The sequence below is a fragment of the Triturus cristatus genome, chromosome 2_1, assembly GCF_964204655.1.
Source record: "Triturus cristatus chromosome 2_1, aTriCri1.1, whole genome shotgun sequence".
Taxonomy (NCBI): Eukaryota; Metazoa; Chordata; class Amphibia; order Caudata; family Salamandridae; genus Triturus; species Triturus cristatus.
Genome location: NC_140581.1, coordinates 674,096,233 through 674,117,351, shown reverse-complemented (window position 1 = coordinate 674,117,351; position 21,119 = coordinate 674,096,233). Strand labels below are relative to the sequence as shown.

General features: G+C 45.3%; 1 protein-coding gene across 4 annotated transcripts in view; it reads right to left on the bottom strand.

Moving 5' to 3' along the window:
• Positions 1-9,586: 9,586 nt before the first annotated feature.
• The window catches only part of CAMK4 (calcium/calmodulin dependent protein kinase IV), a 1,094,446-nt gene continuing 1,082,913 nt past the window's right edge, over positions 9,587-21,119 (bottom strand). For 2 of the 4 annotated variants that reach the window (XM_085632589.1, XM_085632591.1), the window contains exons 10-12: positions 16,242-16,394; positions 14,757-14,891; positions 9,587-11,011 (exon numbers count right to left, since the gene is read on the bottom strand). In XM_085632589.1, coding sequence (XP_085488715.1) covers positions 10,844-11,011; positions 14,757-14,891; positions 16,242-16,394 — 456 coding nt within the window. In that variant the 3' untranslated portion in view covers positions 9,587-10,843. The remainder of the gene's footprint in view (positions 11,012-14,756; positions 14,892-16,241; positions 16,395-21,119) is intronic. The other 2 variants (XR_014970336.1, XM_085632590.1) reach the window with 2 other exon arrangements.

The following is a 21,119-nucleotide window of genomic DNA, read 5'->3' as shown; positions in this document are numbered from 1 at the left end:
GTCTGGGCATACCCTGCCAACTATGGGCGAACAAAGCAAACACAAGGATATGATGGACGGAGTGCTGAAACTTTTCAAACACTCACCGCCAGTCACAGATCTGGGTTGAACCTATCATCATTCTTTAGCTCACTTTGCCACACCATTTCAGACACAGCTACATGCAAATCAGTCTTGACTCTGTGCCTCATGGGAACAGTCCAGCCCAAACTGCCAAGCCATGTCTTCCCTGGACCGGAAACAAGCATCCTGTGATTGGTTTCGGGCTCACAGCCGTCTTCAACCAGGCTAGCTTGAATCCAGTGGCAAAGTGAGCAAGGGACCCGTCTTCCCAGGACAGGAAACAAGCATCCTGGGACTGGTTTCGGGCTCACAGCCCTCTTCAACCACGCTAGCTTGAATCCAGTGGCAAAGTGAGCAAGGGACCCACGTCTGGGCATACCCTGCCAACTTAGGGCGAACAAAGCAAACACAAGGAGATGATGGACGGAGTTCTGAAACTTTTCAAACACTCACCCCAGTCACAGATCTCGGTTGAATCATCATCATTCTTCAGCTCACTTTGCCACCCCAGTTCAGACACAGCTATATGCAAATCAGTCGTGACCCTGTGCCTCATGGGAACAGTCCAGCCCAAACTGCCAAGCCATGTCTTCCCTGGACCAGAAACAAGCACCCTGGGACCGGTTTCGGGCTTACAGCCTTCTTCAGCCAGGCTAGCTTGAATCCAGTGCCAAAGTGAGCAAGGGACTTACGTCTGGGCATACCCTGCCAACTTAGGGCGAACAAAGCAAACACAAAAAGATGATGGACGGAGTGCTGAAGCTTTTTAAACACTCACCCCCAGTCACAAATCTGGGTTGAATCCATCATCATTCTTTAGCTCACTTTGCCATCCCAGTTCAGGTACAGCTAAATGCAAATCAGTCTTGACCCTGCGCCTCATGGGAAAAGTCCAGCCCGAACTGCCAAACCATGTCTTCCCTGGACCGGAAACAAGCATCCTAATCCTGGGACCGGTTTAAAGCTAACAGCCCTCTTCAGCCAGGCTAGCTTTAATCCAGTGGCATGGTGAGCAAAAAAACAATGGATTTAGGTCCAGATCTCTGTACTGGGGTGAATGTATGACATTGTTCTGCATTCTGTCCATCAACTGTTGTTTTGCATTTGTCACCCCGAGTGGGACGGGTATGCTCAGACGTGGGTCCCGTGCTCTCCATGCCACAGGAATCAAGCTATCCTGGCTGAAGAGGGGTGAAACCCCGAAACCGGTTCTAGGATGATTGTTTTCAGTCCAGGGAGGACCTGGCTTGGAAGTTCGGGCTGGACTGTTCCCATGAGGCACAGGGTCAGGACTGATTTGCATATGGCTGGGTCCAAACTGGAATAGCATGGTGAGCAAAAAAACATTGGATTTAGGCCCAGATCTCTGTACTGGGGTAAATGTATGACATTGTTCTGCATTCTGTCATCAACTGTTGTTTTGCATTAGTCACCCGAGTGGGATGGTGTTCTGCTCGATTTTCCCGGCCTTCTTGTGAGGAAAAGATGATTAAATGTGACTTCAGTCTCTTACCATTCAAGTCTAAGGGTTAGAGTAGTGAATGGAGCCTATTTACTAGGCACTTCGACATGATTCTGTGCTCTTCCCCATAGATCAGGGCTCGCACACATAGCCTAGGGGATAGATTTGTTAGTATTAGGGATAACCTGTCCTGTAGTGAGGGTATTTCACGGAGCTGTGCTGAATTCAGGCCTGGTAGGCCTCAAACGGGAGAGACTCCATCTTTCTTTCTGCTCCGGCAGCTTGGGATGCTTCTAGGTCAAACGTAATGTTTTAGTTATGAGGTGTTATTCGCTTGGAGAGAACCGGTTCAGGCCGGCCCTTATCGAAGGATTGTATTTTTCTTCATGCCGAAGACACTACATCAGGCCGGCCGGCTGGGAACGTGTCCTTGGTACGGGGAGGTACAAGAATTTGGTGGGCGGCAGGTTACGGGCCGGAATTTTCCATGAGGAAACGCACCTCTATATTAGTGAAAGTCTGAGGCAGTTACATGTTCAGTCCGTAGGCGGCATCTAGCCGTTAGCAGTAAAGCTACTACTTATTCCAGGGAAGACAGACGCCATCTTGAAGGCGGAGAAGAACCGAGAGACAGATGCTTTCCTAGCAGAATAGCCAGAGAGGAGAGAGTAGCCGATAAGGAAGAGGTCCCAGTGACTCGGAGAAGGGTGATTCCAGGCGAGCCGAGGCACAGACGAGAAGGGAACCTAGATGACTACTGAGTGCAGGCTACATACTACTAAGGTGATGTCGACCCTTTCTTATTAGAGTGTACAACTTAATCTTTCACTTTTCTTTGCAGGTTATGTGTTATATCGTAATGTTATGTGATTGTGTATGTAATGAGTAATAAAGTATCCAGTTTGTAGTGAACCAACATGTGCTGCGTGTTCTTGTATAAGAGGGTAGCCTATTCTTCTAGTCAGCTGCGGCTACATGAACAGATGTTAACCCTGATCAGGTAAGTGGTAACTGAATAAGGGAAAGAGGAGCCCCTCGAACCTGAGAACAGGCTATGCTCGAACTGGCAATCCTTGTGTGATCTGATGAATAGTGAGACTGATTCCCTTTTTGTATGTTATGGTAATCATAGGATGAACTGTCGTATGAGACTGCCGTCTAGGTAGAGAGGTCTGGATTCGTATAGGATCGCGAGGCCGCCACTTGTGATACTGTCGTATGGGCAGAGAGGTCTGGATTCGTAGGGGATCGCGAGGCCGCCGATTGTGCTGAGACTGCCGTCTGGGCAGAGAGGTCTGGGTTCGTATGGGACCGCGAGGCCGCCACTTGTGATACTGTCGTATGGGCAGAGAGGTCTGGATTCGTAGGGGATCGCGAGGCCGCCGATTGTGCTGAGACTGCCGTCTGGGTAGAGAGGTCTGGGTTCGTATGGGACCGCGAGGCCGCCACTTGTGATACTGTCGTATGGGCAGAGAGGTCTGGATCCGGGTGGGATCGCGAGGCCGCCACTTGTGATACTGTCGTATGGGCAGAGAGGTCTGGATCCGTATGGGATCGCGAGGCCGCCGATTGTGCTGAGACTGCCGTCTGGGTAGAGAGGTCTGGGTTCGTATGGGACCGCGAGGCCGCCACTTGTGATACTGTCATATGGGCAGAGAGGTCTGGATCCGTATGGGATCGCGAGGCCGCCGATTGTGCTGAGACTGCCGTCTGGGTAGAGAGGTCTGGGTTCGTATGGGACCGCGAGGCCGCCACTTGTGATACTGTCGTATGGGCAGAGAGGTCTGGATCCGTATGGGATCGCGAGGCCGCCGATTGTAAGAGGTCTTGGTATGTATAGTAGGAATCCCCTGTCCTTAGGTGATAGATATATGTGGTTGCAGGATTGTAAATAGGTTCTAGGGAGGGGGTAACGTTCTGGCTGGGTTAGTGAGGCTCTGATGAGCGGGTTCTATCTGATCCGAAAACCCAAGCAGAACAGATGGGTATATCCAGACTTGGGTCTCGTGCTCTCTGATGCCACTGGAATCAAGCAATCCTAGCTGAAGAGGGGTGCAACCCCAAAACCGGTCCTAGGAGGCTTGTTTCCAGTCCAGCGAGGACCTGGTTTGGCAGTTCGGGCTGGACTGTTTCCATGAGGCACAGGGTCAAGACTGATTTGCATATGGCTGGGTCCAAACTGGAAACGCATTGTGAGCAAAAAAACTATGGATTTAGGACCAGATCTCTGTACTGGGGTAAATGTATGACATTGTTCTGCATTCTGTCCATCACCTGTTATTTTGCACTCTCTTGCATGGACCAGACAAACGAGTCTCATCAACATATGTCAATGCTGTGTCACTGCTGATACCCACAATGCTCCAGGAGCCTTCTGAAGCTAACCTCCGGTGCCGTTGAACATAGCATGTCTTCCAGCTGATCCATATTTCATACCGCTGGCCACTCTGCTTCTCTACCTCTTACAGTGTCCTGCACCATGTGAGTGTAATTGTCCTTTTGTTTTATGATGTGGTCTGCTCGCATTGTAGCCAGAGTAAACATTAGCTGCTTCAATTAAACTACCCCGGTTGGACGACAGGTTCATATTCTTGCCCACACCTCCCCAGCATTTGCAAGGATAACAGCATCACCAATTTCCTCAGTATCATGTATTTTGTTCTAAGATGGCGACCCAACAGAACATGCAGATGGAAGCAACTGCTCCACTTTAGAACTTTGCAGTACAAACCCACACCAATATTCTGTGATGTAACCCCGTGACATAGCCAGCCACATTCCTTTCCAACACCATCTTATCAAGAATAGTAGGACTGCCCCTGCCTGGCATAAAAAAGCAAACATCTGGGACAATCAACACAATGCTTGGAACCATAAGTGTAGAGCACGTGATCCAAGAAGTGGAGTATCCTTAATAATACACCATAAGAACCTGATTAGGCTGCCCTGTAGAGCCTAATAAGGCTGACCTGTTAGAGCAAGGGAAGAACAAGGTACAGACATGATAAGAATAGACGATAAATGGCATTGTAGAAGGTAATGCGTGTTAAAATCTATTAGAACATTGGAATTTTGGGAGCTTCATTGCAGACAATGGAGTGCTCCATGCTTCTACGGGCAGGTAAAGGCCCGCAAAAGAACATTCCAATGTTTTAAAAAGGCCTGTCGGAGCTCGAGGGGATGTAAATCCCCTCGAGCTCTGAACATCCCTGAACAGCCTATTTTGGATATTGGATATGGGTCTGAAAACCAATAAAAAGAACGTTTTATATTGAAGCTTTGACGATTATTCATCCTATCCTGTGGAACTTTGGAATACCTTACATTCTCTAAGGACTCTCGTAAATTGTTCATCTACTTATCATTAACATTGGTCCTTATATAATGAGTTGTGTCTAGGACCTTTCTATACTGAGTATGGGTGTGCGCAACTAGCTGGCTTTCTTTGGGTAATTGTACTGACAGGTTTATTCGTCAACTTGCCAACTGCACTTCTGGGTAGTGAGTGCTCACAGCTGTCTCAGCACCCCGCTATACTTATAACAACTGTATATTTACTACGCCATTGACTGGATCTTCATGATATTTGTTCTTCTTTGATGTGCGTTTTTTTCCCAATGTGGGAACAATACTACCTTTTTGTGTAATTGGTTTCGTATTATATTTACACCTTGCGTACATCCTAAGTGATGCCCTGATTTGCAGCTGCAGTGCCCTCCACTAACATGGTCTTAATTCTGCCTTTGATGACGCCAGAACACACATACCCAACTTCTGGTTAAGTAGTTTACTTGTTCAACATGGCAGCCCTGCAGCCTCCCATCCCCATTTACTGTTTCAACGTATCTGGTATGTGTGTAACATTGTTTCTATGGAATGTGCACCCACATGTAGTTGCTACTCCATTGCAACACTTCGGGTATTTAGCTCTCTTCTCTGATGTGGTTGTAACTTGGTGTCAGTTTTTTCACTACATTCTGGCGTTCGCTTTGCCCCCACACTCCCTCCAGTCCCATCAAGATAATGCAACCTACACTGAATTGCCGATCCATACATAAGCATTGAGATGTGTGCATCTCTCAGTGCAGTGCAAGTGACCCGCTCTTCATAACACCCCACAGTTCACCTATCATACTCTTGTCTGTGGTCAGCCCTGCCAAGTGCCATGCATTGGGCGTAAGACTAACACATTTCAGTGTGGTGATCTGCATCACCGCACTGAAATGCAAAGTCACTCATCCTCAGCTGTCACGCAGAGCACTCTTAGAGCTATTAGCACCATTACATAAAGCTGTCTGGCAGTGTGGTCCTTGAAAGCAGTCTTGGGGGATCCTGTCTCAGAGTTGGCTTAGGTGTTCCTCCTTCACCGCAGTCTCTACTTTTCGTTTCAGTTCTGCGGAACGTGATGGGTGACTCCCCGGGTCCGGGCTGGGGCAGGGTGTGGACCGTCCCCGGCCCCAAAGGAGCTGCGAAAATAAAGAAAATCCATAGCGGGCGCCAAGCGACATGCCTGTGCCTGAATCAAGAAAAGAGAGGCTCTGACGAGTCAGGTCATCGCGAGAGGAGATCGCGCCCCAAGGTGGCCGTACCACAGCTGGAGCGAGACTGCGAACTGCTCTGTGGACCAGCTGGTCTCTGCTCACTACCTCCTCATGGACCTTAGACAACAGCGGTGGTCTGATGGCAGGTAGGCCGCCAGGGTCTTGAACGTGTAGCCATTGCTGCGCGAGGTGGAAAGTCGTGATACTGAGTCGAATGTGCGGCCCAGTCTCGCTGTGCAGCTTCGACACTTGCGGGTGCTTCAGGCTGGCAGTGCATGGAGGCCCAGGACAGAGGTGCGAGATTTCACTAGGCAGACTGGCAATGTGGGGCACATCGCCTGGGGTTTTGGTGTTTCTGGGACATAGTACTATTAGCATCCAAGGTGAAGTGAGAACTTGACAACCAGGAAGGTCAGTGAGAACCAATTCTGCAGCGTTTTTAGGGGGTGTCAATCACTTCGCTTTTATTCCTCACTGTGTGACTGGTGTTCTCCTGCTGATGTGGCGCTGTCTCCCCCCTTCTCCTGGGACCTGTGTAGGGGGCCAACATTGAGGAATCAGTAATTTCAGTAATCAGTAACTTCTGTTTAGTCATCCTTGGCCCTTTCTCCCGTTCCTGGCCACTACTAGCCTGCAAGCGCCAATCTTCCTCTCGCTCCATCTAGGTCTGTAGTATCAGCACTGAACACCCCCCCCCCCCCCGCCCTCCTCCACCCTGGAGCGATGGCTGGTAATTATTCCCTTGCGGATGATGGCGCTGCAGGATCCTTGCAACCTCTACCCCATAAATGTCTATCCGGCATGATCGTCTCCCTCTGTAATATGATGAGTACATAGGGTCATAGGTGCACAGTTTGTTCAGGGTTGCAGTGCTGCGCCCAAACACGAATAAAACAAAAGCATTTTTATAGGTAGACAGGTTCTTTCTGCCTGTTGGTGAGGTTACCCTGAGTCCTCTGTGGTTGGTGCGAGAAGTTAGCACCATTACATTGCAGGATTTTGCTCACGAGAAAGTATCACTCATAGTTGTGGAAATGCCACTCATAATTGCGCAGAAATGATCAAAATGTCACGCATAGCAATCTGAAACCTTGGCAGCTATGTGTGGGGCAGGCCAGAGAGAAACCTCCACACAGAATGGATAGGGAAAGTCTTTGTGTACAACACCTGGCTTCCAAGTCTGTCACAATCTGCCCATCAAGAGACAACCATGATGCCTTTGCAGGCCATAGAAACTTAGTCGTAGGGGACTGCACTCTTGGTACTATTCAATAGTTTGGGTTTCTTTAGATTATTGTGCAGGGTCCCATCGGCGGCTTTAAGGAGTATTGCTCTGTCTACCATGTATCCGGAACATGAAGTGAGCCTTGCGGATCTGCTGACGTTTGTTCCAGTCCATATAACTAATTAGTGCAGACAATTCACCACTATGCAGATTGGTGGCAGTACTAAATTATGGGTTTGGGATGGAAAAACTAGTGGGTGTTTCACTGGGTGGACGTGCAAAATGCAGTGAAAACCAGCTAACTCTAAGCTTCTGGATATTCACAAATATTTCGCATTCCCACTCTGGAAATAAATGTCCAACTGTTCATGCAACAAGCAGGAGTAATTACATTTCCAAAGACAAAACTAGAATATTTACCCTCTAAAAAAAGGTGCAAAAGGTTTATAGTTCAATTACACAATGTCGCCACACTTACTCCATAGACTAGGAGGAACATGTTAAGTGCAATAAGGGAAAATGGGGCACTATTCCAACATTTCGGTGGATTTGGATGAGGTTCGAACTAGGAGTGTATGTTGAGTATTTAGGTTTGGAATTATTAACCCTTTATCATAGTCTAAAGGTAATTATTTTATCATCGTCTTCTCAGTTTGGATCTCAAGGCCTAACTTATTTGAAACTCTATAGCAAGTCTATACCGCCTCGGATCCTGGCAAATTGTCACTTTGTCTTTGTCACAAAGCCTTCTAGGACCCGGGTTCTCTATTGATCAGGAAACAGTTTCTTCCTTGCCTACCAACATAGTCAGCCCCTTAGATTCAGAGGTGTTAAGCTCCTCATTGGTCCGAAGTTCCATCAGACCCACTTGGGGGCGGGGACTTCTCATGATTGACGGCTAAAGCTTGGACTGCTCTTCTTGCCCATCACAGATCTCTCCAGAACCATCTTAACTTCAGAAAGAAACTTAAAACAGTGCAGTTCTTCCGCAGCCAAACTTTCCTGCCCTGTAGACCTCCGGCCAAGTCAGCAGCAGGACGCCTAGCTCCCTGTGTATCATCGCACTTTACGTTACTAACACTTGAAAAATACATTGGGGCAGATTTATGTTTCCTGGCGCATCCCTGCAAATCAGCAAGGATGCGCCAGGAATGATGCGTCACGCAAGTTTACTCTTGCGCCACACATGATGCGCCACATTTACAATGCGGCGCATCATGGCGCAGGAATAAACAGATGCGTGACGCATCCGATGGCGTAAGGTTGGCGCAGTGCTTCAGTTGCGTCGCAAGCGCGACGCAACTCCAGCACTGTTCCAACCTACCCTATCCCTAACATGGTGCGTCAAGCCTTACGCCTGCTTCAAGCAGGCGCAGGGTTTTGGCTCATCAGCGTTGGGAATGTGACTCAGTCAAATCTTATAGATTTGACTGAGTCACTTTTCAGGGGCGTTCCTGCGACGGAACGCCCCCCCCTCTGTCGACACGCCCACGTGAAACCTGACGCAGGTTTTACGTGGCGCAGGGCTTTACATCGTGACGCATCTCCATAGATGCGTCACGATGTAAATATGGCGCAACGTGGCGCAGGGTTTACACCGCCGCTGCGTCACAAAAGTGACGCGACGGCGGCGTAAAAGTGGCGCATCTCCAATATAGATCTGCCCCATTGGGGCAGATTTGCACCACCCTTAGAAACCCTTGCGCCACCATAGATGCGCCGTATTTACAATACGGCGCACTATGGCTGAAGGATTGACAGATGCGTCAGAAATTCTGACGCATCTGTTGGCGGAAAAGTCACGCATTTGCTGGAGTCGTGTCGCAAGCACGACGCAACTCCAGCAATGTGTGTTGAGGCCTATTCCCACTACACTGCGTCACTACTTACACCTGCTTGAAGCAGGCGTAAGGTTTTGACGCAGTAGCGTCCTAAAAGTGGCGCAGTGAAATCTTGTAGATTTCACTGAGTCACTTTTACGAGGCCTTCCTGCGTGGGAACGCCCACCCTGCATACATTATACCTGACGCAGGTATAATGTGACGCAGGCCTTTACAACGTGATGCATCTCCCTAGATGCGTCACGTTGTAAATAGGCCGCATTGTTTGTGCCGCTGTTGCGTCAAAAAAGGGACGCAACTGCTGCGCAAAAGACACGCAAGTGGCTTGTAAATTTACCCCATTGTGTTTTCAAAGTGCAGACACTTCCATGCTTTACCAGTGACCTTTGCAGATGAAATGTTCTGTCCGGTTCTTGCAGAACTTCAGTATGAACAAGAAAGACCAACACCCACGTTTATACTGAACCGAAAAATGTATTTGGTTTATTTACTTTAGATTTATGCAACATATTTTTTTTTTACAAGACATTGTGAAATATTCCAAAAATGCGATGAATGAATTATAATGAATGACATGCAGAGCAAAACTCAAACTTGAAGTGGAACTTGAAGGAATAAAATCTAGTGTATTTGGCCCTTCCGTGCACTGCTCAAATAAAGGTTTAAAAAACATGCAGCAAGCGTGAATGACTTTGGCATAATATATGTCTGCCCTATAATATGCTTACAAGTCCTCGTATGAAAAGTTTCTTGAGAAATGAAATGAATCTAGGCGTATGATTTCTCAGTGCAGCATAATTACGGATATGAGCGAGAGGAAGAAAGCAAGGTCTCCGCCACTTGGAACCAGGCCAGTCTTGCTGTAACACCCTCCCAAACGATTAAAAATGTTCATCCTGTTGTCGTTTCTAACTTCGCGATGAGCTGCTAATGTATCTGCGCGTTTTACAAAGTTTAGAATAAAATAGACTTGCATTCAAAAGAAGGTAACTTTTCTCTTTTCCACTAGTTTCTGCGTTCTGTAGCTGTACACACTGACAGGAAAGAGAGTTTTTGGTTGTTATTAAAATACTGTATATAAACTCTCAGCACGGTAAGGCATTCAACGCAGAGGCCGGACAAGCCAGCAGCTTCCTTACCACTGGGCCCACCCATGGATTGAGTCACATCTTACCAGCACTAAGTGGAATGTTTTTGCATATACATTGTAGTACTATATTCTTGTAAACAGTTTTTCAAATATAAGGGTCAGAAAGCAAAAATGTACACATATAACATATAGGAGCTTTAAAATAACATACTAATCAGCATAACTCGTTGAAAGGAAAGTGTTAAAAAGTGGCACTGCTATACTGGGAAAATTTTCATTGGAATTAATCAAACAAAAAATACTACAAGTCAAAAATGTCCTACTGCTCAGACACCAAGCAAATGCATATCAAATAATGTATGAAGTATTATTGGTTCTTTCTCATAGTTCATCTCCTGGTACAGAGCCACCGTACCCTGTGCATGCCTTCCATGGCGAGTGGACTATTTTGATGAGCAGTCACATGCATTGAACATTGGGTCACCACCAGGCTGTGCATTTCGTTCTGCCATAAGGTAGGCCTCTGGATGCCGTGCCTTGAAATCTTTCTCACTGAGCCACCCGCGTCTGTGGCTGGCACTTGAAGTGCTAGGCCCAATCTCGAACCCTGGCAGAGGTGCCCTAGGAGCCCTCCTTTGGTGCTTCTTCGACGGATTCCTGAGTGTGGGCCTCTTCTCGCTCGTTGTCCTGAATTGGCGAAGGGTTTCGGCTTGCCTTATTGCTGTCATGGCTGCTGTGACTTCCAGCACTTCCAAGGCGGGTTGATGCCACTACAGCTTTCACTGCAGCCTGCAGAGGACACAAACAAAACGCTTAGTCCTGATGAAGAACCTTATGCAATGCCCGCAAGTAACTACATTTCAGAGCAAATGTATGTATGGGGCAACTGTTTAGGGGCTCTGCAATGTTTTTTTAAACTATTCAGTACCACTGAATAGTAGAATTAGCACAACATGCCCCTTGACTCTAAGTGACATCACAGTAACTTTGACTACAATGAAGTCCCAGGAAGTGGCATGTAGGACCTTTAGTAAAACATAAAAGAAGAGAAAGTTAATAAGGTATAGTTTACTAAGGATTCATATGTTAGGTAGGGCGCGGCCAAGATATAGTACCGTGATGTGCAAGGAATACAGCCATCACCACCTAATTAAAGTCATCATACACCAAACACAGGCACCGAATGCTAATGTTACCAATTATAGCTTCAAATCCTGTGGCATAATCAAACATGTCTTGACAGAGCTCCGACTACCCTTGCAGCCAACACATGTGCTAAAGTGTCTGGGCACAGACCAAAATACCTGGGTACAGCCCAAAATGCACGGACAGCTCCAAATACCCATTTGCAGTTGCGTGCAGAAGTAAAGCACCAAAGTCCAGCTCCTAACATCCAGACACCACCTTAAATTCATATGACGTAACCACAAACGTTTACACAGCCTCAAATGTCAAGATGCAAACGGGTACGTCCAACCACCGCCCACATGTACCTAGGCACCTGAGATTGACATCTCCATATCATCGGTCACAAATGAAAATGGACCAACCAAAAACAGAGGCACTGCCTCAAATGCCTATGTACAGTCCCAAACACCAAGGCACATGTATCTGCCTTAACTGCCCAGTGCAAGCACCCATGTGAAGGGATAGCCCTTAGTAGCCAAGTGCACTTTCCCTGTTTGTAAACTCCAAACGTACCACTGTGCTTTAAAAACAGAAATGCCATAATGCATAATTAATAAAGAAGGTGTCACTTTTGACAAAATACATGTGTTACAGATGAGTAAAAACACAGCAATGTACAAGCATTACTTTCGGCAGAAAGCAAACATTTTAAAATCATACATGTCAGACACTTCTCATTCAATCACACAATGTATTAAGGAATTTATCTACAAGTAAATTCGTTGGTTAATGATAGTAAAGGTATCTATTTACAGTTATGCTTAATCTCTCGAGATCTTTTGAACACACTGTTTATCCTCGTTTCTATTCAACTATTTTTTTCTTCTATCATTCATCTGCACAGGAAGTGACATCACTGGAATTCCTATCATCCAGCTGCACAGGAAATAACATCACTGGATTTCCTCTAATCCATCTGCAAAGGAAGTAACATCACTGGTCTCCCACCAAAACTGCCTTTCAAACAAAGTACCAAGCAAGAGGAGTCATTTTCATCATCCACCTACACAGTAAGTGATATCTCTTGATTTCTCATCATCCATCTGCATAGGAACCTAAATCATTGGATTTCCCATCCATCATCCATTTGCACAGGAAGTGACATCACTCCTCTCCTACCTATTTAATGGCTTCCAGAGTGTGGATTAGCAGCGGGCGCTCTGCTGGTGCGCCAAAGGCAAGCCCATCTGTGCTCATCCACGTCTGTTCCCTGTCCAGTACTAGGAACCCGGATCCTCCCCTTCCTCGCCGCTACCAGATTGCTACCCTCCATGACCTCAACCTTGGCCACTGCTCCAGAAACTGCTGTCTTGCCACACCACACAACACTGAGGGAGCATTCTCCTGTGCTTCCTGCATGTTTTCATGCACTTACCCACACACAACACTCACCTCTCTGTTAGCACCTAACACCCATCTCCCTGACACACATACAGTTCTGCAACCACCCACACAACACTCCACACTCACATGCATGCTCCTCAAGACCTACTCACTCATCAAACATGCCACAGATATCTGGGACCTGCTGCATGACAATGCCCTGATCTTCTTTTTCTCATGTAAAACTGTCTGAAGCCTGCATCAGCACCTGACATCACCACAGCTATCCCCACTGGCTGCAAGATTACTAGGCAAGACAGAATTCACAAGCCTGGAGGGGGAATCACCATCCTCCACAAGAGCATCATCAGCTGCACCACATCCATAGACACGTCAGCCCCCAACGAGGAACATCTGTCGTTCAAGTTCCACATCAGAGCCAGATTTACCCTAAGAGATACTTTCATTGATAAATCATCTGGACCACGCACCAGTTTCACCAACACAATCACGGACTTCATCGCACCACTCGCCCTTGATGCTAGCAATTATAATTCTACTCAGATACCTAAACTTTCACCTAGAAGACCATGCCGACCCCAACTCAAGAGCACTCATTGAAGACCTTGGAAGTCTCACCCAACGAGTAAAGGAACCTACCCATATCTCCAGACACCTCCTGCACCCTATTTTCACCAACTTCAGCAACATCAGAGTCAACTGGTCTGCACCAGTTTCCTGTCCAGACCACACCCTCATCAAGTTTAACATCCCTGCCCAATCCAGCGCACCACCGTCAGACCAATCTAATGAAACTGGAGTAGCATCAATGACAAGGACTGTCACACCGCTCTCAACACCCACTGACCCAAACAAAGATTTCACCTCATCATTGGTCACCTCCAACTTGATCACTCGCTAGGAGGACCTCTGCAACAACCTCTCAATATTTCAGCAAACAAAATCACCCCCATTTAAAGCAATTTCCTTCCAAAACCGGACCCGACAGACCTTACTAAACACCTCCTGATCTTTTCCAAAGAACTAATGCTAACCACATGGACTATTATCACCCCAGATGAACTGCTGCAATAATGAAGTCCATCCACTAAGGGGCCACATCGGACATCTCCACCGACCACAACTACCCCAGAGGACTGCAACACATCAGCGCCATGCTCACAACTATTCTGAATGCCTCCATCACTTCCAAGATCTTCCCAGATGCTTGGAAACATGCAACTGTCCTTCTTTTGCTGAAGAAACCCTTGATGGACACTTTAACACTTACCAACTACAGAGCGATCTCCCTGCTACCATTCCTGACCAAGGTCTTAGAGAAAATAATCAACTGACCCCTCACCAAACACCTCAATGACCATCAACTCCTGACACCACTCAGTCTGGTTTCAGACCCAACGACAGCATGGAAACTGCCCTCATCATTGCCATGTTTGACATCCGCATGGCTCTGGACAAAGGAGACACGGCAGCCCTCATCCTCCTGGACTTCTCAGCAGCATTGACCCAGTCTCCCAAGCCATCCTCATTCAATGCCTACATGACATCAGAATCCAACAACATGCACTCTGATGGATCTGCTCTTTCCTGACTGGAAGGACCCAGTCAGTAATCCTGGCACCATACACCTTGGATAACCGCGGCCTCATCTGTGGAGTTCTGCAAGGATCCTCTGTGAGCCTGACTCTCTTCAACACATACACGATTCCTCTAGCCAGCATCATCCGCTCTGATGATATCAACGTCCTCGCCTACGCCGATGACACACAACTCATTCTCTCCCTTACGCACAAGATGCACAGTACCCAGATCAATGCATGCATGACTGAAATTGCTCACTGGATGAAGACCAACTATCTAAAGCTGAACACAGATAAGACCAATATAATGATCTTCGGGAAGAGCACAATACCATGAGACTCCACCTGGTCACCAATAGAGCTAACAGCAAACTCGACATGACCGCCCAATTCAATGCTGTCTCCTCCTCATACCTCCTTACCTTGAAGATGCTGGAGAGGATTTTCAAATGGCTCCCAATCACCACCCGGAAAACTGTCACGCATGATTTGTCACAAGCAAGATGGACCATGGAAACACCCTCTATGATGGGATCAACAAAAAACTCACCGGAAGGCTACAGACAATAAACATATGTTATGCAGTGCCAATATGCCCAATGGTGAATGTGCACTTTACAAATACACATGTTATGTAATGTTATGTTATGTTATGTTAGACCATTCAGAACCTGAAGGCCAGAATCACTTTTAACCTTCTATACCACACTCATTACACCACAACTGAAGGAGCTCCACTGGCTCCCCATTCATGAACAAGCACAATTTAAACTCCTCACCCACACTTTCAGGGCACTACATAACACTGCCCCAGCATACCTCAAAAATTGCATCTGCTCTCATAAATCTCCCAGATGCCTCTGCTGTCTGGACTCCTATTCGCACAAATCCCACACATACAGAAAACCAGATCCAGCTCTCCAGCTTTCTCCTACATCACTACCAAAGCATGGATGCATGGAACGACCTGCTGCTACAAATAAGAGCCTCCTTCTCACCTTTTGAATTTTAATGAAAAGCAATCACAGACATGGTACTCTGTGGACCCAGCTGGACACCATTCCTGTGCTGGCCTCCAATTGTAGTAAGTTGGAATTTGGGACCTACCTCATTAATATGCATGATGTAGGTCAGATTCCGATCCACTAAGATTTGGTTTTTAAAAAATTGACCTACTAGTACAAAGGACAGTTCTTAAAAATCTTTAATGGTCACAAAAATATTGGTACAGTTCGCAGTTCAAACTGTCAATTAGCCTGCTCTAGTTAGAGGTGGGCAGACTTTCAGGTTTCCATCAGCAGTGCCCCTCATGGATCTAACCTTACACTGACAACCTGGGGTTGTCAGTGTAAGTACTTCTGACCACCCACCCTATTTAGAGAGGACGGTATTATTTTTATTTCTGTTTGGAAAACCTCTGATTAAAAAGAAATACTGGTGACCACCACACCATAGGAGAAAACTCCCAGGGTGTTCGAAGTAATTACAGTTTTGTTTTTCAGAAACAAACTCCCGCTTCGGTGAGGTTGTTTTTGAAAACAAAAAATTGTGGTCAGCTACTGCCTACAAAAACTGAGGCAGCTCACCAACCTTTCTGTGTCTTCACAAGAGCTGCCGTCGCACCTGTGAAGGCATAGGGGTCACTGCAGGGCTGGCAGTGATCTCCCAATTTGGCTGGCTGTAGTCCATCAGGTTGGCGGATATGATGTCCTTTGCCACCCCGATGGACAGTGGGGTGCACGCCCGATTCGATATCCTCTTGTTGGATTCTAAACATGGGTTTACAAAGGGGCCAAATAGAATTTTACTTTACTATTAATACATCCATCTACATTGAGCTCCTGGTCTGAAAAAAGCACACACCATAAACTGAGGCGAACCAGACATGCCACAAGGGACTGACTTACCTTCAATTTACGGCGTGCATTGAACTCTTGGAGTTTCTTTTGTGCAGTGTCCATGTGTGCAAAATTTGCTGCCTTTCCTGTGACCCATGGATGCTGCAACGCCTGGTGAGTGGTGAGACGCTTTTTAGGGTCGAACACAATCAGCTTTTTAACCTGTAAATTACAAGAGTGAACCAACGAGAAATTAACATATTGCTACTTATGCTGGTGTAAACATATTGGCAATGATGTTCTGTGTTCTGTGTTACAGGGTATCACTGTGCTGCATGAAAACCCATTTAAGTACAAACTAACATGTAAGAGCGGTGAGGGTAACAGAACTCGTGTGCACAGGTGAGTATTCTAAGTCATTACTTCTGGGGTAAATATTCAAAACAAATTTTTGTGCTCACTTCTAATGATCCACCGCCCAGAGGTCATCTGACAAAAGATTCAGGGCCCGATTCACAGAACTAACTTAAGACAAAATCCTAAACTTACTACCATTTTCGTATTTACAGAAGGCACTTACTCATTTTGGTATTCACAGAAGACACTTACTCACTTCGGTATTCACAGAAGTTAGGAGTCCTAACTTTAGGACTCCTAAATGCCTTCTGTGAATACCGAAAGACTTAAAATTAGGATTTTTCTCAGTTTAGGCGTCCTAAAGTTAGGAGTCCTAACTTTACTACTACAAATTGTTCCAGTGTATTCCCTGTTCGATGTGGAGCTCCCTTCAGAGAATCTTAAACATACTCAACAGCTTCTGGCTTGCTAAAGATCCACTTGTTTGTGTAATTTTCACTTGCTTTGATTTATCGCTAAGACACTGTTGTGGATATTTGGGGGCATATCAACAAGCAGGCGATAAAAAATTATTGCCGATTTTGTGGCCATTCTCGGCCGAAAAGCAGCGATAATTTTATCGCCTAATTAGCAAGGTCACGTGAAACCTTGCTTTAGTGTCAGGATTCGTAACGCCCAGTTTTGCATCTCTAATGAGATGCAAAGTGGGCGTTCCTGACCTGGCATGACAGGAGAAATGTCGCTAAGCGACATTTCTCCTATCAGCAAGCCTCACGCTATGAAGCATAGCGTCAGGAAAAGTAGCGATAACCCCTGTTATCGCTACTATCCTTACGCCTGCTTCAGGACTGACTTAGCCATGACATCCTATGGAAGGTGGATATCATGGCTAAATTTGTGAGTCCCTATCAACTAGCTAACGTGAGATTATCGTTGAGTTTCCAGCGATAATCTCACGTTAGCCAGTTAGCGCTAGGATTTTTATCGCTGATGAGATGAGCATGCTACCGCAGCGATAAAAATTGGCGCTAGCCGGCGATAATTATCCTAGCGCTAAGTGCGCTCAGCTATAATTATCGCCGGTTGTTGTTGATATGCCCCTTGGTACTTTATACATTTTTCATTGCTTGGTTACATTTCTTGGCTAGAGTAGAATATGGTCCCAGGCCAGCATTCCAGTACATTTTATTTGACATAAAATGCAACATTCATGTCCGTTTTTACACTGACCCAATATGTATACACTAGGTAATGGCCGTGCGTCAGAATTCTGGTGTCTTCCATAGTAGTCATGCCAAAACGTATTGAGCTGGTTTTTATTTTCTTGTCAGTCACTGGGACAAGTCAGCTTTTTTATTTGATATTTTTTCTGTATTTAGCATGAGTTATAGAGAAGTCCTTTTACTTTCTCATGCTAACCTTCCCTGGGGCTATTGGACTTAACAGGGATGTCCTTGTGTAGTTGAGAAGGAATTTCTTTGATCAAAGCAGATATATTACGTTTGTTTTTGTTGCTTTGGTCTCTTCAGATTTCAAACTTTTTTCTCATTTGTTTCTTTTTCTATATGGTTTCAAATAATGATAGTGTTTTCTCTGATAAGTCTCTAAGGACCACATGTACCAATGCCTTTTGTTGATGATTCTGAATTTGCGAAGTGACCTATGCACTAAAAGGTCATGTCACAACCTCACCATTTGCAGGCCGTCACAGAATGACCTGCCTACTGAATATTAATCAGGCAGGTCACAATTTGCAACCCTCTGTGATTGGCGAAAAAGAGGGATGGTGTCACCCACAGGAGAGCCAGACACCATCCGTGTTTCCATTTTGAAATTGAAAGCTTTTTTTTAATTTCAAGAACCACCAGTTCCATAAAGCAACTGGTGCTAAACTTTAAGAAAATACAGGTTTTTTCCAGGGGGTCCCATTACACTTTGGGAATCAGTTACCACCTCCTTATAGGAGATCAACTGGAATTACGGTAGCAAACCACTGATGCATTCTATACCGAATCACAATTTGGAAGGAAAGTCTCCTTTACACTGTTCCAAACTGCGGACTCTGTGAACCAAGTTCACAAGTCCGAAAAAACGTTCTGACTTGTAAAATGGGTTCTGTACATAAGAAATTGTGTTCGCAAAACAAGCTGGACCCAGCTTTTCTGTAATCGGTTTTGCTAGCACTTTTAATGTATTCCTCACTTTGAGCTTCCTTTGATATGCTGGCTCAGCTGTCCTCACAGTTTTGATCTCCATAGCTTGGCAGCTTTTCTCTGTTGTACTGCTGAACCCTCCTTCTAATCTCCATGTTTTGTTAATCTGCATGTTCTGTTATATGTTTTCAATTGCAAATTAGGATTGAGGATTTGGAGAGGTTGTGTGGGAAAGAAACATAATTTGTTTCTCACCTGACTAGCTTGGCTGAAGAGTGAAAGACTGGCAGATCCAGGCACATAATGTTTTCAATACTTTGTTCTATGTGTTCTAGAAACAAGTTAACAAATCCTGAGGAGAAATTGACATTAATCCGTGTCCTATATCAATTTGGGTCTTAAAATGCTGGCACTTCTGGGGTTATGAGGAGGCTGAGGAACTACAATTGGTGGAAAATAAGTTTCTCAGAAATCTGCTCTCAGTCCTGCAATCTATGCCCTCTTACATTATCCATCGAGAATTTGGTATAGGCTTTGTTTCAGACTTGATCGGACTTGCCTCGCTCCTGAGCTGGATAACGATCTGGACAAACCCAGAACTGGTGGTAAATCGTGGGATCGCTCAGGATTGCTTATCCCTGAATAGAGCAAGTAGTATCTCCTGGATAGGTTATGTTAAGAACTTAACAACAAAGAAATGAGTGCGTCCCAAACCTATTGATTCTCCAAACAAACTTAGGAAAGAGGACTTACTGTGGGTTGAAAAATATTTTTTAAACATGATGCAAACCGAAAGAGAGGCCAGAGAGTTAATGAAATCCATGGTACGAGCCTATCTATGATTGAAAACAGCTCCAACGATAGAACCCTATTTAAATGTTATAACAAAGCCTTACCAGCGCTTTCTTTTAACCAGATTTAGATTGAATCTCCTGCACTTCTTATTGGCTGAACATCAGGGATGGAGAAAGCTGAAAGATTAGGGCCCTTGCTCTTGTGATAATTTCTCTACCCAGGACACTTTGCACTTTACCATGTTTTGCGACCATTATCATCATAGTCGCAAACATTTTTTAATTCCTATTTTAAAGGATAAGGGGTTTATGCAGATAAGGCCTGCGTTAGTATCTTTACAGATGTTAAATATCACATGGGAAAGTTTTAATATTGCTAGTTTTTGTAGTTGTGACGGTCAGGGGAAGGAAAAGAAGAGTCTCTATGCTATGAAATATTTTAGCTCTTCTATAACTGCAATGAAATGTTTTCTAAATTGGACGTCTATTGTGCATAAGAGTAATCTTTTAAATAATTTTGCTTAAGCTTCATTTATAACATCAAAAGGATGGGGATTTTGTCATGTTGAATTATTATGGTGTATAAGTTTATCCCAACTGAATTCTGCATATGTTTTAATGTTGTTTTTATAAGATTTTTTTGTAGTGTACTTTTATGGTTTTTATTAACTGAATAAAGTGATTATGACTGACTGACTGCTGCCGCTTACAAGTCAAGCACAGCTTTTCGTGAACGTATTAGACATGGGATCCAATAGGCATTCTTCATCTCTGGAGACTGTAATATCCATGCAAATTAATATTTATTTATTTTGTCTAAAACCTGTAAATTAGGCCTTGGGGCAACAAACGGGGATTAGCACTTATCTAGGACAACGACAACTAACAGGACTGGAACTCTAAATAATCGGCCCTCCTTATTCACCAAATGAATTATTAATCTTGACTCCTAATTAAATAATTTAATTAAACCTATATATTTAAGCACAAACAGCTCTTCAGTAATGTAATGGAGCCCTAGAAGAAGGTTAATATTGAGATCTGATACAGTGTCTAAACAAGATCTCTTGTTATCAGATCATTCACCCCCTGCTTTGTGCAAGCTTCACTTACCCGCTGCTGCATTTTCAAGTTATCAGCTATGGTCACTATCCACCATGGAGCTGCTGAGAGGTCTACTTAAATAATTCTACCACTCAGACTAGAACTTAAAACATGTACTGCAGGACGGAAGGGTTGTGCTGAAGGTGAGTTCAGCTACAACTAGTTAAGCTGCTCAGTAGTCCAGGGCTGCCACATCCTCCTTGACCTTCTTGCTTTCCCATTCATCTGGTACTTCCTGCTGGTGTGGAGCCTGCATCATAAGTTCACTTAGCTGAGCTGCAAAACCTCCTCCAATAGCTCTCCGCAGCACTGGCTAACTGGCTGCTCACAACCCGGGACCTGCATACTCAAGCCTATCGAACCCACCGCACCCTGTAGAATAACAGGGTTGATTTACGTGCACAGTGCGGGCATTGTGAACTAGATTCTGAAGAGAAGTCCAGGAGCAGTAACTAAAGGTGGTGTTAATACTGATAGAATTGACACCAATGTTCAAAATGATACAGTCGCACTTAAGAACGAAATCGCATCACCATTAT